Source organism: Cyphomyrmex costatus, unplaced genomic scaffold (assembly GCF_001594065.2).
Source record: "Cyphomyrmex costatus isolate MS0001 unplaced genomic scaffold, Ccosl1.0 scaffold8, whole genome shotgun sequence".
NCBI lineage: Eukaryota > Metazoa > Arthropoda > Insecta > Hymenoptera > Formicidae > Cyphomyrmex > Cyphomyrmex costatus.
The window spans coordinates 780,003-793,936 of record NW_017280375.1 but is presented as its reverse complement, the minus strand read 5'-3'; the positions used below and the strand labels follow the sequence as shown (position 1 = coordinate 793,936).

At 32.6% G+C, this 13,934-nt stretch overlaps 4 protein-coding genes across 4 annotated transcripts in view; 3 read left to right on the top strand and 1 right to left on the bottom strand.

Moving 5' to 3' along the window:
- LOC108781346 (uncharacterized) overlaps positions 1–1,697 on the top strand; it is a 2,536-nt gene extending 839 nt beyond the window's left edge. Inside the window, exons 3-4 of the mRNA XM_018549286.1 lie at positions 169–1,011; positions 1,452–1,697. Coding sequence (XP_018404788.1) covers positions 169–1,011; positions 1,452–1,697 — 1,089 coding nt within the window. The remainder of the gene's footprint in view (positions 1–168; positions 1,012–1,451) is intronic.
- A 1,381-nt stretch (positions 1,698–3,078) lies between these two features.
- On the bottom strand, positions 3,079–7,038 carry p53 (transcription factor p53). The gene is made up of 3 exons (XM_018549243.1): positions 6,871–7,038; positions 4,612–4,828; positions 3,079–3,804 (listed from the first exon to the last, which is right to left on the bottom strand). Exons 1-3 carry the CDS (start codon positions 6,951–6,953, stop codon positions 3,079–3,081), a joined length of 1,026 nt encoding a protein of 341 aa, XP_018404745.1. The 5' UTR covers positions 6,954–7,038.
- A 1,625-nt stretch (positions 7,039–8,663) lies between these two features.
- Nelf-A (Negative elongation factor A) lies at positions 8,664–10,911 on the top strand. The gene is made up of 6 exons (XM_018549171.1): positions 8,664–8,936; positions 9,152–9,584; positions 9,656–10,072; positions 10,147–10,343; positions 10,427–10,526; positions 10,601–10,911. Exons 1-6 carry the CDS (start codon positions 8,664–8,666, stop codon positions 10,825–10,827), a joined length of 1,647 nt encoding a protein of 548 aa, XP_018404673.1. The 3' UTR covers positions 10,828–10,911.
- A 923-nt stretch (positions 10,912–11,834) lies between these two features.
- Positions 11,835–12,943, top strand: Tpx-3 (thioredoxin peroxidase 3). Its single transcript, XM_018549172.1, has 3 exons — positions 11,835–11,996; positions 12,154–12,377; positions 12,454–12,943. Exons 1-3 carry the CDS (start codon positions 11,952–11,954, stop codon positions 12,911–12,913), a joined length of 729 nt encoding a protein of 242 aa, XP_018404674.1. The 5' UTR covers positions 11,835–11,951; the 3' UTR covers positions 12,914–12,943.
- Positions 12,944–13,934: the final 991 nt, after the last annotated feature.

Sequence of the window (13,934 nt, the reverse complement as noted above, 5' to 3'; positions counted from 1 at the left end):
AAAAAACTAATAACTAATAATCTAAAATTAAACTGTATATGAGCTACAAATGCATAAACATAATTTTTTCTTTCTGTCCCAATGTAATACAAGTTAAAAAAAATACTAATTAAAAATAAAACTATATTTTTAATCGAATATGAAGCATCACGGAGCTTTTCTTTTTAGGTCCGTGCCTTGGAATGCCCGATTTGTTTAGAAAGCGCTGCGCCTCCAGTCTCACAATGTGTTCATGGTCATATTTTGTGCGTCGTCTGTAGGCCGAAGACGACGCGTTGTCCGGTCTGCAGAGTCCGGCTCGGTCAAGGCCGATGTCTTCTTGCAGATAAATTGCATAGAGCACTTCGCGATGCCTTTAACATGGATAATGGCGAGAAGATAGACAAAACATCTGTCACGACCAATCGTTATAACTTACGTGACCAATTGTTTGGTAAAACTAGCAAGAAGCAAGAGACTCCAATTGTAAATCAGTCAAAGAACAATTGTACTACTTTGAAACCGAGACAATTCTTATTAGCCAGATTGTTGCTCGGAGGCAGAGAAAAAGCTGCCTCCGTGGATAATCTAATTCGAGTATCTGACATGTCGAAAGAAACCGTGACGATTCCTGATGGAGACGTTAACAGTTTACGCGTGCGATTGAATGATCGCACTAAATCAGCTAGTACCGGCGAATTATCGAAGGACAGCGAAGCTCGCATTAATGACTCTTCGCAAATTGTTGGCGAATCAGCTATGGCCAATGCTAGTCAGCAATCACTGAGTTTACCTGAGACGCCAATTTGGGGTGGTTCCACAGATTCTGTGTCTTGTATACAGCTGACATGTCCGCTTTTGCAATCTTGTACAGAATTAGTGATGCCTGACTCTCTCCTAGAACACATCAAGACTCACAAAGTGCCGCAAATTCATTTTTATTCTGGTAGCGCAAGAATCCCGCTTCCACTTCCTTTTGGACGCGACGCTCTTTACATATTCCACCATGGAAGTAATATGTTTTTCTTTCAGGTATAGCATCTTTATATCTTTAACGAAACAATTTCGCTTCACGTTTATGTGAAGACGATATTTTTTTCTTAACTTTAGTCCTTTACGATAAAATTTATGCAAAGAAATCGATAAGAAAAATAAGAACGATCCAAAATTCGTATCACAAAGGACTAAAGTAAAGAAAAAAATATCGTTTTCACGTGTATACGTGTGCATAAAAACGAAACAAGATAAAAAATATTTCGAATGTACGAGATAAAAATATATAATATCTGTAAATCAAAATTTGATTATTTTATCTAATATCATCAAACTTTGATAATGAAGTTTTGCAAAGAATTCATACAATCTGTATTTTTATCTTCGAAAAGGCTTTATATTATATAATTTATAGACTAGAATACACGGAATACCTGTAACTTTTCGTAGAAATGTAATATCATATTATTTTTACATAGTATGCAGACGAAATAGCATGGATGACACATCCTGCCAAGATGGCGTATTCAAACACATGGGAATGGATATTGCACGCTCGGGGTGACAATGGTACAGAAGTACAATTACGAAGACACGTAGCGAGTCTTGAGGATTCCACGACATTATCTTCGCAGCATATTGTCCCATTGCCAAATGCATTATTGTTGAAAACCATTGAAATACAAATAGCAGAATATGGAGCAAATGATAGATTATACATGTGAAGAGACAGATATATTTCCTGTTCTAATAAATTTATTATTACACACTTAATTAGAACAAAATATATCTTAAAAGGATATATAAAAGATTTATATAAAAAAGTAATAAAAGAATTTATTTTCATTGATACGACGATTTAACATGTGATAATAATACATATGTTAATTATTTCGAATATAAGATATAAGTACTTATTTAAAATCTTAATTAACGAACATATACTATTTATTTTAACATCACGCAGAATATTTCAAAATGTACGAGTCACAACGAAAAATTAAGTTCTAGGATAAACTAAGTAATACAAATTGGTAAAAAAATTATTATTAAAAATAAAATAGTTTATTCTATAGATAAAATATTAAAATTATAAACACGGCACATATATATAATTAACATAATCGTATTGATGTTGAGATCAATACCAATACGATTAATTATCCGAAGATGGCTCAATCTTGAGCCGAAACATGTATCAATCTTTACCTTTATTTTATACATTAAATATTTTAATTTATACTGTTTTTTTTTGACAAACTGACTCTTACATGCCGTGTTTATATAATAATTTTATTATTTTATCATTAAGAGTTCTTTAATCTTATTTATTATATATAGATATATTGCAAAGATATTTACTACGTACAAAGGAACATACACATATTTTAATACCAGTATAATAACATAATAAAACTTGATTTTTGTCAAGGTTTGTTTTATTTCGTTTTGCCCATTTCCACCAATATAGATTAACCCTGTTCAACTTACTCTCTTCGTCTTTATCTAGTTCTAAAAATTAGAAAAAGAAATGAAAAGTAAATTGAACTGATTGTGAGACTAAAGTTAACTTATATTTTTATAGTATATATATATTACATAAAAATATATATATATATATTACATCATGGAAATGGACAGTAATATACATTCGCGTATTTATAAAAATATTTCTTCCTATTTTATTGTTTTTACAATACATGTTGACATTATAACACAAAAGTTCAAGAAAATTGAAAGAGAGGAAGTATACTTGTGTGTGTTTCTTTGTTAGTTCCTGAAGACTTTAATTCATGTATTTTCGAAAATATCCTGTATATCATAAGAGATTTAACTTGGTATTTAAATTCATGCTCAACAAAATACTATTTTTTAACTTCATTTTATAACTCATAAAGAGAGCAGTCATTAATTAAAATACTACTTTAATATATTTTTATTTAACATATAAACATAATATGTAAACATTAATTACGGAACATTGAATCATAGTAAAATTACATGGCATGCACATGCATATGTACTCATAAGATAAAAAAATTAATTAGCAAAAACACAAAATATTTTTAAAACAAAAAAATCTTATCTATTAAAACTTGGAAATGATTAATGATTTAAAGGCACTTTGCGTGATATTTCATCCATATATGGCTTAAAACATTCATGCTGGCCAGTTCTCGCTGCTTGACCGGCCATAATATCATATGCATGTTTATAAACTGATAAATAATTTTCTTTACCAACGATATCTAATTCGACTTTATAAACATGCGTGTCATAAGACGGTATCTTTTTACCAGATGTTAAAGCAATTTCTCTTTTGACAGATATTGATCGTTCCAAATCATTCTCGCCTTTTATTTTGTCGCGTTTGGGACAGCTACATATTCTAATTCCTAATGTTTGCCGAGCTAAAATTTTCTTTCTTTTATCTTCTAACGTGAATTCTAACTCAGTCTCCCTACGATTCATACCAGATGGACAACTATTTTTGCAAAAAAACTTGAAACACATGGCTACATATTGCGAGCCAGGCTCGGGTGTACGAAGCGGTGTTAAGATGGAAAGATGTTCATTTTCCTCTTCGTAGGTACTCGCGGCGTGATTAACGCAGTAGACTACATGTTTTCTTTCTGGATCCACTAATTCATTGTTATAACTGGTCGATGCTATATGATTGGGGCATCGTCTTACTGGATCGTTTTTATGTTGCTCATACACGAAAACTAATTTTGTACGCAAGAATAAACCGGAAGTAGTTGGTTCCCATGTAAATCGTAAAGGCAGTGTCTTTTCCATTTTTACATACGCTTTTTTCAATATCTGAGAGTACTATATAAAAAAAAAAAACAAACTTAATAAATTATTATAACTATATAGAAGAATAATATTAAGATCAATCATATATATTACATGCAACATTATAAGTTTGGTTCATAAAATAGTTTAGTTTATATCAATGTTAACAGAAAATTAACACACTTGATATAATACATTTAATCAATACATCAATTCATCTACTACATAAAAAGCTTACACCTACAGTATACAATATTTAGTTAAACATGAATACAATATGAACAGATCAATTGATAGCTTGTATGAAAGTTAAAGTGATCGTCTAATAAGCAGATTTCTAAGGTCTATTCTTTGTAGCTAATATACAATTGTATTTAAAATGAAATAAACATGAATGCTTTCTATTTTATGATAGAAGTTGATACAAACATTATTAAGTACAGTTCAGTATAGTGACGAAGAACAACCCTACATACTTTTAACAGTACAATATACAATGATTAGATATCAAAACATTTCCAAGCAAGATCTCTTACTTTTTCATCTTTATTATTTTACTTTAACTTTTCATAATTTAATGAATAAGATGATACAAGAAATTTTTTGTAGATTACATGAAATATCTCATACAAAAATTATGTAATCATAATTTTAAAAACTAATTGCACTTATCATCAAGACAGAATTGATTTACAAGAACATGTGATAATAGATTTCAGTCTAACTCATGAAATAAACACAATTAAATAAAATAGATATATTTCTACAAACTTCCTCTGCACAATTATTTTATAAATTCTGAATTTAATGTAGGTTTTAAATTATACATAGTTTGCTTACCACCCAATCCTGTCCACCATTCTCTGCCAAGGTATATTGAAAATTTAATGTGCATAAATAATTGGTGTACAGATATGGATAATAAATTTCTTCCTCTGTTTGACTTTTTAACTTCTTTTCCGGAGAGATATCTGTGGACTGAGTGAATATGGGATATTTGTTGTCTTCTAGAATCTCAAATTCGTTCATGTCTTCTGGCAATGGCAATGTACCACCGCTTTGAAAAAACAAAACAAATGAACAAAAAGTTTAGTTAGGATTCTTTCATTGTTTGATTACAATATAGGTAACAACAGTAGGTTCATACCATGAGTAGGTTCACTCTTCATGTAATAACGTTTTTCACTGGCAAGAATAGTACACACTCAGTGCACATTATACACTAATCTGATGTTAAAGTGAGATATCTCATTTGATAAAATTATTTTGTCAAATTACACAATAAAATATATTGAAGATTTTACGGTTTTATTCATTTTTTTATTTTTATTAAACATATATTTCTATGTTGATTATGTACAAAGGCATTAAAGTACACTTGGTGCGCACTAGCTCTGCCAGTGAAAAACACTGTAAGATTGGGTGTATTCAGTATGACAACCGCTCACTGAGTGTTCAGTGAGCTCTTGCATCTGATTGGCATATTACGTTAAATCTAAAAATATAGACCAAACAAGAGTTCACTGCGCGCTCAGTGAGCGGTCGTTTCTCGTTTTAAATGCATCCATTAATCAATCAGAGAATTGACACAAATGCAAAAAGCAATGTGGCTCCAACAAAATCGGAATGAATTCTGATCGGAATTATTTAATTATTCCCTAAATTTCTATTGTATTTCTTAGGAAAAACGGAATAACTCCTATCGGAATTCATTCCGATTTTGTTCCATAATACGTGTCCAGATTAAATTTAGATTATATGTTGTCACGCGCGATCCTTGTGTGCACAATCGCGCTACATTTGAAGTTAAATTTTGATTGGCTACTCCGAATTCAACTCCACAATTATCATGCGCAAAGAAACATCTTGGCTGTGTTCCATTTATTGCCAGACTGAAAATCTATAGTAAATGTGACATAAATTATAGATTTTAAATCAAAGAAAACGAGCATTTCTTGCTTCAATCCTGATCCAGCGTCGAAAGAATTATTTATATTAACATTCCTACAGGAGGTATTTCACTCTTGTGATATGCAGCGTTCAGATTAAAAAATTGTTAAAAAATATTTAAAAAGTGGAACTCTGAGCAAAACTTATGGAAAGTACTGGAATTATTGCAGAATTATCGGAAAATGTCAATAAGACGACTGAAACTGGCTGTTAATCTTTAGGCTGCCGACAATTTTTTGTTAAAATAGTGGTCTTTTTTTTTTGAAAAGTTTTTGAGAAAATAAGAAAAAATATAAGTAACATACACATGATACAAAATATTGAGATTTGTGCAAAGTCATAAAAAGTGGCTTTCTCAGCATTCTAAAGGTTGGGTTAGGTAACACCATGGAGTGTGTCCATAACTCTCACATAAAAAAATTACTTAAAAATATTTAAAGACCGGAAACTTGCTAAAAATATATTAGGAGCTGTATAGAACTTCGAAAACTATAAAATTTCACAATAAAAAAATCAATATTTTGAAACTTTGAAGTGCATGCAAACAAAGTTATCATCTTATATTTTCATTTTACTTTTTTTTAACTAAATCAACGTAACTGTTTATAAAACTTAAGTGGAACTGTAGAACTCTATTATGGGTGCAAATAGAATTGTTAATATCATTTTCGATTTTTTAAATGAAGTGTCAGCTTCACAAAGAGCTTCGTCATAACTACGACAGATTTCCTAACCTGAATAAACGATAAATTAAATCAATATCAGGTCACGAGACAAAGTGACACTTTCGTTTAATTCATGAAGAAAAACGCGTCAATTAGTATATTTTTTATTCATTTCTATGATTGTATACGTTAAACTAAACAATTACCCATAGTTCCGAACGATGTAAACGAGGCGATTGTGCTGCAGTTCGAATATTGCATCATCTCTTATCTTTTGAATTTTTTGGCTTAAGTACGTTTCATGCATCTGCATCTCATACATACAATTGACTATACCACTTAAATTAACTTATTTTTCATTTCAGAAGTTCGATGGCCATTCAATTAAAAAATGTTTCATTGTATAAAAAAGCTATTCGTGATAATAGAAACGCGACCGACAAAATAGTCGAGGAACAGAATTAAACGAAAATATATTACTTACAAAGTCTTCTCTATATCCTTATAGGTTTCGTCATCCATTAATGCAGATTCCTGAGAATCTGAAACAACATTCACGCCTAACATGTTTGCAATTCACAGTTGAAAATCAATCGAAGAAGGACGTATAAATCGAACCGATCAACGTGCAGTCGCATCTCAATCAACCCAACTACACACGGTGCACTGCACTGCAACACAACACGGACGAACGACGCGGGACGGCCGGACTAGTGATGCGGATACTTGTATCGATGCATCGAGAATCGATTCTTTTTGTTCTTGAAGAATTCGTTTTCAAGCGATTCTTTCGGAATCGATCCAATTTTTTCAGCGCTTAAGCGGGGAGCACAGACTTTTGCATAACGCATAAAGCATGTGCATAAGGAATTTCATTGGCCCATTTTCTTATGCATGAGTCAATGGACCAATCAAATTCTTTATGTATATGGTTTATGCGTTATGCAAAAGTCTGTGCTCCCCGCTTTAGTGAGCGGTCGTGCTTCTGGATGCACCTAATGAGAGCCGCGCTTTCTTTTAGGATTGTCCTGCCATTGGCTGTCGCTAGTTAACGATAGCGACAATCATCGATAAAACGTTTAGAGAATCCCGGCCCTGAGGCCGTATTCTGTAACTCGTTAAGCAGTTAACGACATCGTTGCGCAGCTTTTTATACCATAAGATATCTGCGCAACGATGTCGTTAACTGCCTTAACGAGTTACAGAATCCAGAGGCCCTATTCTGTAACTCTTAACGACAGTGTCGATATCGTTACAGTGTCGTTGCGCAGCTTTTTTATCGTATGAAATATCTGCGCAACGACACTGTAACGATAACGACGTTGTCGTTAAGAGTTACAGAATAGGGCTACAGGGGCTGGTTTACATCGTGCACTTGATACGCGTACTAACTAGTTACTTTCTATTAAATTATCTTAATTTCAGCAATGTATTTAAAGAATGATGTATAAAATTGATACAATACGCATCAAAATGTTTAACTAAATACGTTTATTGTGTATAAATTTACATATATCGCTGAAATTAAGATAATTCAATAGAAAGTAACTAGTTAGTACGCGTATCAAATACACGATGTAAACCAGGCCTTTAGCGACGAAACTCATCGATCGCTATTTTTTTTGGAGATCATGAAAATAAAATACGCGATGAAAAATAGCGATCAGTAGCGATTAAGCCGTAATCACACTAGCGATTACGGCTTTACGGACATTACGATTGATGTTATAATTCCTTTTATACATACAATCATACTATTCAATATATACAGGAATACCATGAAGGCAAAGAAAAGGTTTCATAATAATGAAAAATCAAGAAGAGGTTAGGAAGAAACGATTGTTTAGCGCAGTATCTGGGCTTATGTCTGTAGATAGAAAAACATACAAAAAAAGAAGATTTCGGAGGACTCCTGTTTGTTCAGAACGGGAATTTTGACAAAATTCAAATTGTAGCGATCATCGCCTATTGTCGCTACAACATCAATAAATCGAACTACAGAAGCGACTGTCAGCGATGACTTTCAAGTTTCAAGCGACTGATGGAGTCACGTGACTCTCAGATCGCTACAAAAGTTGCGACTAATCGCCGCCATGAAAAGGTACCTTTATTGACCAATCACAATCGAGTATTCTCCTTTTACAGTAAAATGAGAGGGGGAATACCCAACTGTGATTAATCAATTCTTACTGATTACAACCAATATAAATACTTCCTTAATTAAAAATTTTTACATTGTATGCGCGCGCATGTCCGTTGCTTCATGGCGGGAACCGCATGTCGTCGCATGTGGCGCACTACAGAGAGGTACGGTACGTGTCGGAAGCAAACGACTCCAATATGGCGAATGTGAGGGACAGTGATACATCGTTGTGGCTGCATAATAAGCTTGGTACATCAAATGATAGCTGGACCGGTAGCTCAATTTGCTCGCAACTCAATGCTGAGGTGTTGCGGAACATCAAAGATTGTTTTCCCGACCTGCAAACGCAGGTTAAGCTCAAGCTTCTCCTGTCGTTTTTTCACATACCTAGACGTAATGTTGAAGAGGTAAGCATTCTTTCACATCTTCCACATATTTTTATACTTTCATTAAGTAAGTATTGCTCTTTTCCGAAATATACTTGCTCTCAACAAGGATGAAATTAATAGTGAATTCATATATTTCTAATAGGTATTCGCCTACTAATGGACTTACAATTTTTTAATATTTTTTTGTATTAACTTTATTTTATTAAAATTTTTTTATTTAAACTTGGTGACAGTGGCGTTCAGAACTGGAGGAGATTATTGAGGTTGCAGCTGTGGACAGTGAATTATGGGTATCAATGTTATCCGAAGCGATGAAAACTTTTCCATCGACTGGTTCTTTAAATACAGACATCACTGATTTAGATGAACATAAACGAATTTTTGGTGAATTAGTCAATGATTTGAAGAAACTTCTGAAGAAACAGAATGATCCCGCTATGTTGCCTTTAGAGTGTCATTATCTCAACAAGACTGCATTGACTTCAGTAGTAGGTCAACAACCTACACCAATCAAACATTTTACTCTTAAGCGGAAACCAAAAAGTGCAGCCTTAAGAGCGGAATTGCTTCAGAAAAGCACTGATGCCGCTAGTAATCTCAAAAAGAGCACAGCTCCTACCGTACCAGTAAGAAGCAGAGGAATGCCAAGAAAAATGACTGATACAAGTATATATAAATTCATAAATGCATGTTACTTATTTGGGTTATTTGTGCAATATATTATATACTCTTTTTAGCACCTTTGAAAGGAATCCCAAGCAGAGTTCCAACAAGCGGTTTTCGGTCACCATCACTCACAAACACTTCTATGTCTAATAGAACACCGATCAGTAGAATTCGAAAGGATGGTGGTATTAAATTGCTGGATATTACTGAGCAGCCTATAGGATTTGTAGCAAAGAAGAGGAAAAAGATGCTAGATTTCGAGGAGCAACAAAAAAAAGCTGTGGAAGCACAAGCGGTCACTGTAACAGAAAAGAATTCAGCGTCTCCTTCATCAGTCGTGGAAACTACAACTCCGGAGTACGCGCAAGGATTGACCTCAATAAATCCGCCTGCTACGCCTGTTGCACCAGCTGTAGTAGTTACAACGCAATCCTATACCGCACCTAGCACACCAAGCAGTATTTCGGTTACAACTACGCAGCAAACACGTAAGATTACTTACAGTACTAAAAAGATTGTGTTATTTTGCTTGGATTTTTATTAAATAGTTTATATTATACAGCTACTACGTTAACTACTACCACCACAACACCCACTACTGTATTAGCAGTGACTGCACCAACAGTGATAACACCTGTGGAAAGCACGCCGGTCGCTGTGCAAACGGTCAAACCACCTCAGACAGTCACACAGATTCGTATACAGACTACCACGCAATCTAATGCAGCAGTTAACCCAAGAAAAGGCCTATCTCTTACGGTAAGATTAATGATTCAATTACATGCATTTAATTATATGTTGTAAATGTGGAATACTCACTGTTTATTGTTATCGGATTACAGCGAGAACAAATGTTAGAAGCACAAGAAATGTTTAGAACTGCAAATAAAGTAACGCGTCCAGAAAAAGCTCTTATCTTAGGTTTTATGGCTGGTTCGAGGGGTATGTCTATCTCTTTCACATGTATTTTTCTCTTTTATAAATTGTAATAATGTTATTAATTGTTCCGCTTGTAGATAATCCTTGTCCAAAATTGGGCAATATAGTCACGGTGATGCTTTCGGAGAATGTAGAAGATGTAACACAATCTGATGGAACAACTGTTCCGATGTTGGTTGAAACTCATTTCCAAATGAATTACACGAATGGCGAATGGAAAAGGATAAAGAAAAATCGACGTACTGTATCGGATGAATCTACGTCCACTCCTGCGCCAAATGCAACTGCCACAGCTTCCAATTGAAAGAATTTGTTTAAATCGCTATAATATAGAAAATTTATATATATATGAGACATTGTTTTGTGGTTATTAGAGCAGTAAATTGATAAAGACGTTACTAAATTAACAATTCAATTCATATTTCATATAAGATCTAATAAGAATTGTTGAATTATCGATTTTGAATTGTTAAATTTTTATCTCTATAACGAATTTTATCGCTATCTCATATATATTATATAATCAATCATAAATTATAAAGCTTAGTAATTTTTATATTTAGGCTTCAGTTAAATGGAAATTTATTCAAATGTACTTTTGGCGTATCTTTTGTTTATTCTTTCAACACATTTTATATATATATATAAGAAATATGTAAAAGTAATAGTACATATTATTTTAAAGTTTATATTATTTGATAGAAGAATAATATACAATGTGAATAGTCAAATGTTTGTTTATAATATTACTATTAAAAATCTAATCATATATTATATATACACACACAGATATATGAATATATACATATATTTTAATAAGAATGAATATAAGACTTCTATAATATTGTTATTTAAATAAACATGATTACATTTCTGTTTTGTGTGTGTTGCTTATAGATATATTTTTTGCAATATGCTATTGATTGCATTATATTCACTGGTCATAAGCACTATACTTTTTAATCATTTTACACATATAAAATGGGATAACTTTTGTTTTAAACATTTAATTTTCAATAGTTTTTCGATCAGATATAAACAAGAAATAATATTTATTTTAGTAAGTGCTCAACTTGCTTTTTAATTTTTGTAACTTTACGTATATAAAATTAAAAGATTTTATAATTATTTTTACGAGATTGTAAATATTTGCTATTTTACATATGATTTAAATCAAATTACGTCACAAACATAATACATTTAGGTAAAGAGGAATTCTATACAGGCATGCGTAATACACCGAATACACGTTGCTATAATTGTGTTTCATAACGACATAACCTTTTTATTCCGGTTCAGCCGGTTGCGATGTTCGTGTGTTGCTAAGAGGGATTGACGAAACTTTTTACGTCTAATTTTTGATTCTACGACTCTGCAAGTTTTACAAACAACAGCGAATTTAAGGTGTACTTATACTCTGTTCTTACAATGTTTCGATTACTTGCTTCGTTGCGTGCACGAAGTGGAACTTTGGTAAGTGCTAGGTATATCGAACTCCCTGTCATACATTTCAATTGAGTTCCAATATTTTATCGACTCATTGTATGCAAGTGTGGTTAATTCTACATTGCATTAACATATCGATACAAATAAAAATACTATCATGTTTATTCAATCTTTATGTTTGTAGATTGCTACTGCAACTAGTTCATTGGTGAAAACTGACAACACATCGTTGGCAAAAGGTGTCCGTAATTTGACAGTGAGTTCAAAGTTATTCAGCGATGAGCCACAAATCCAGAAACCTGCTCCGAATTTCTCTGGTACTGCAGTAGTTAAAGGTGACTTCAAGGAGATCAAGTTGAGCGACTACAAAGGGAAATACATCGTTCTATTTTTCTATCCATTAGATTTGTATGTAATTTTATCTCAATTATAATTTCTAATATTCGTCTAATAATAATATTTAATTTTTGTCTTTGATTTGCAGTACGTTTGTTTGCCCGACGGAGATAATTGCATTTAGTGAAAAAATCTCAGAATTTGAAGCCTTGAATACACAAGTGATCGGAGTGTCTACAGATTCGCATTTTAGCCACTTGGCATGGATTAATACTCCAAGAAAGCAAGGTGGCCTCGGAGGAGATTTAGGCTATCCTCTTTTGAGCGATTTCAACAAGACCATATCAACCAAATATAATGTTTTGTTACAAGATTCAGGAATTGCTCTTAGAGGCCTTTTTATCATAGACAAGGAGGGAGTTCTTCGACAGTATTGCGTCAACGATCTTCCGGTTGGTAGAAGCGTCGAAGAGACATTGAGATTGATCAAAGCTTTCCAATTTGTTGAGAAACATGGTGAGGTATGTCCTGCAAACTGGCAGCCAGATTCCAAAACCATTAAACCAAATCCAAAAGATAGCAAACAATATTTTGAATCGGTTAATTAAGTATGCATTTAGAGGTTTTGTTCAGGGTATATATACAATACATAATAGATTATTATGTAATATATATAATTAATAGATAATGACTTAAAATGTAATATAACGCAATAAGATTAATTTTATAATATAATATCATATTTATATATTCCTTTCATATGTATATTACATTCTATTAGTGTAATTTTATATAAAATCTTAAGGATAATAAGATAAAATTGTGAGCACACATGCTCTCTCTTTAATATATCCAGAGAGAAAAAAAGTTGATTAATCTGATTTTTTTTTATCGGAAGATTAGGTGACACATGAAATGTTTGGCGTCTTTGAAAAAAAAATTTTTTTTTTCTTATTTTTCATCACAATAAATATACGGGATATAAATATATATCTATATTTATACCCAGAAAACTGATATCACAATCTTTATATAGATTGATATACATCAACTATTATACTTTTTTATTTATAGAAGAATACAAATATATAATTTAAAATATTGTGTATATATATATATATATATATATATATATATATATAAGAAAGTATTTAAGTTTTAATTTAACTTTTTATACAAAGTATAAAATGTTAAAGGCACTCGTTAAATTGTCATTTAACAGTCATTTAATGTAAAAGTGTAACAATGCGCTATATGAGCAATTAACGTTGGCTATTAAAATTATTTGAAAACATGAAAGAAGGAGAGAAGGAAAGGATGTGTAATACACACACACACGCGCGCGCGCGTATATGTGCATGCAGATGCCATATGATAATTAGAATGCGTGCAACGTAAGGCAGATGACAGAATTAAAAGCCGTTACATATCAGGTAGGTAAGCTGGCGCGCGTTGGCGGAAGCTGCTTCTAAAGGCTGCTCATGATAAATTTAGTAGAGTGAGCTTATTATTTCGCGATGAGAGGATATACTCGCGTCGGAACACCACGGAGTCTCGGGGAACGTCGCCGAGGAAGGAGGATAAAGTAACCAAAGAGGAAGAAAGAGAGAGAGAGAGGGGGGGGGGGGG

Bases quoted from the DNA above. Each gene is read 5' to 3' on its own strand.
- Nelf-A (XM_018549171.1), top strand. From the start codon at position 8,664: ATGTCGTCGCATGTGGCGCACTACAGAGAGGTACGGTACGTGTCGGAA. The intron at 10,073-10,146 runs GTAAGATTACTT...TATATTATACAG, and splicing joins TACAACTACGCAGCAAACAC to CTACTACGTTAACTACTACC. The intron at 10,527-10,600 runs GTATGTCTATCT...TTCCGCTTGTAG, and splicing joins TTTTATGGCTGGTTCGAGGG to ATAATCCTTGTCCAAAATTG.
- p53 (XM_018549243.1), bottom strand. From the start codon at position 6,953: ATGTTAGGCGTGAATGTTGTTTCAGATTCTCAGGAATCTGCATTAATG. The intron at 4,829-6,870 runs GTAAGTAATATA...GTTTTTTCAAAG, and splicing joins AAGGATATAGAGAAGACTTT to CGGTGGTACATTGCCATTGC. The intron at 3,805-4,611 runs GTAAGCAAACTA...TTTTTTATATAG, and splicing joins ATGGTGGACAGGATTGGGTG to TACTCTCAGATATTGAAAAA.
- Tpx-3 (XM_018549172.1), top strand. From the start codon at position 11,952: ATGTTTCGATTACTTGCTTCGTTGCGTGCACGAAGTGGAACTTTG. The intron at 11,997-12,153 runs GTAAGTGCTAGG...TTATGTTTGTAG, and splicing joins GTGCACGAAGTGGAACTTTG to ATTGCTACTGCAACTAGTTC. The intron at 12,378-12,453 runs GTATGTAATTTT...TTTGATTTGCAG, and splicing joins TTTTTCTATCCATTAGATTT to TACGTTTGTTTGCCCGACGG.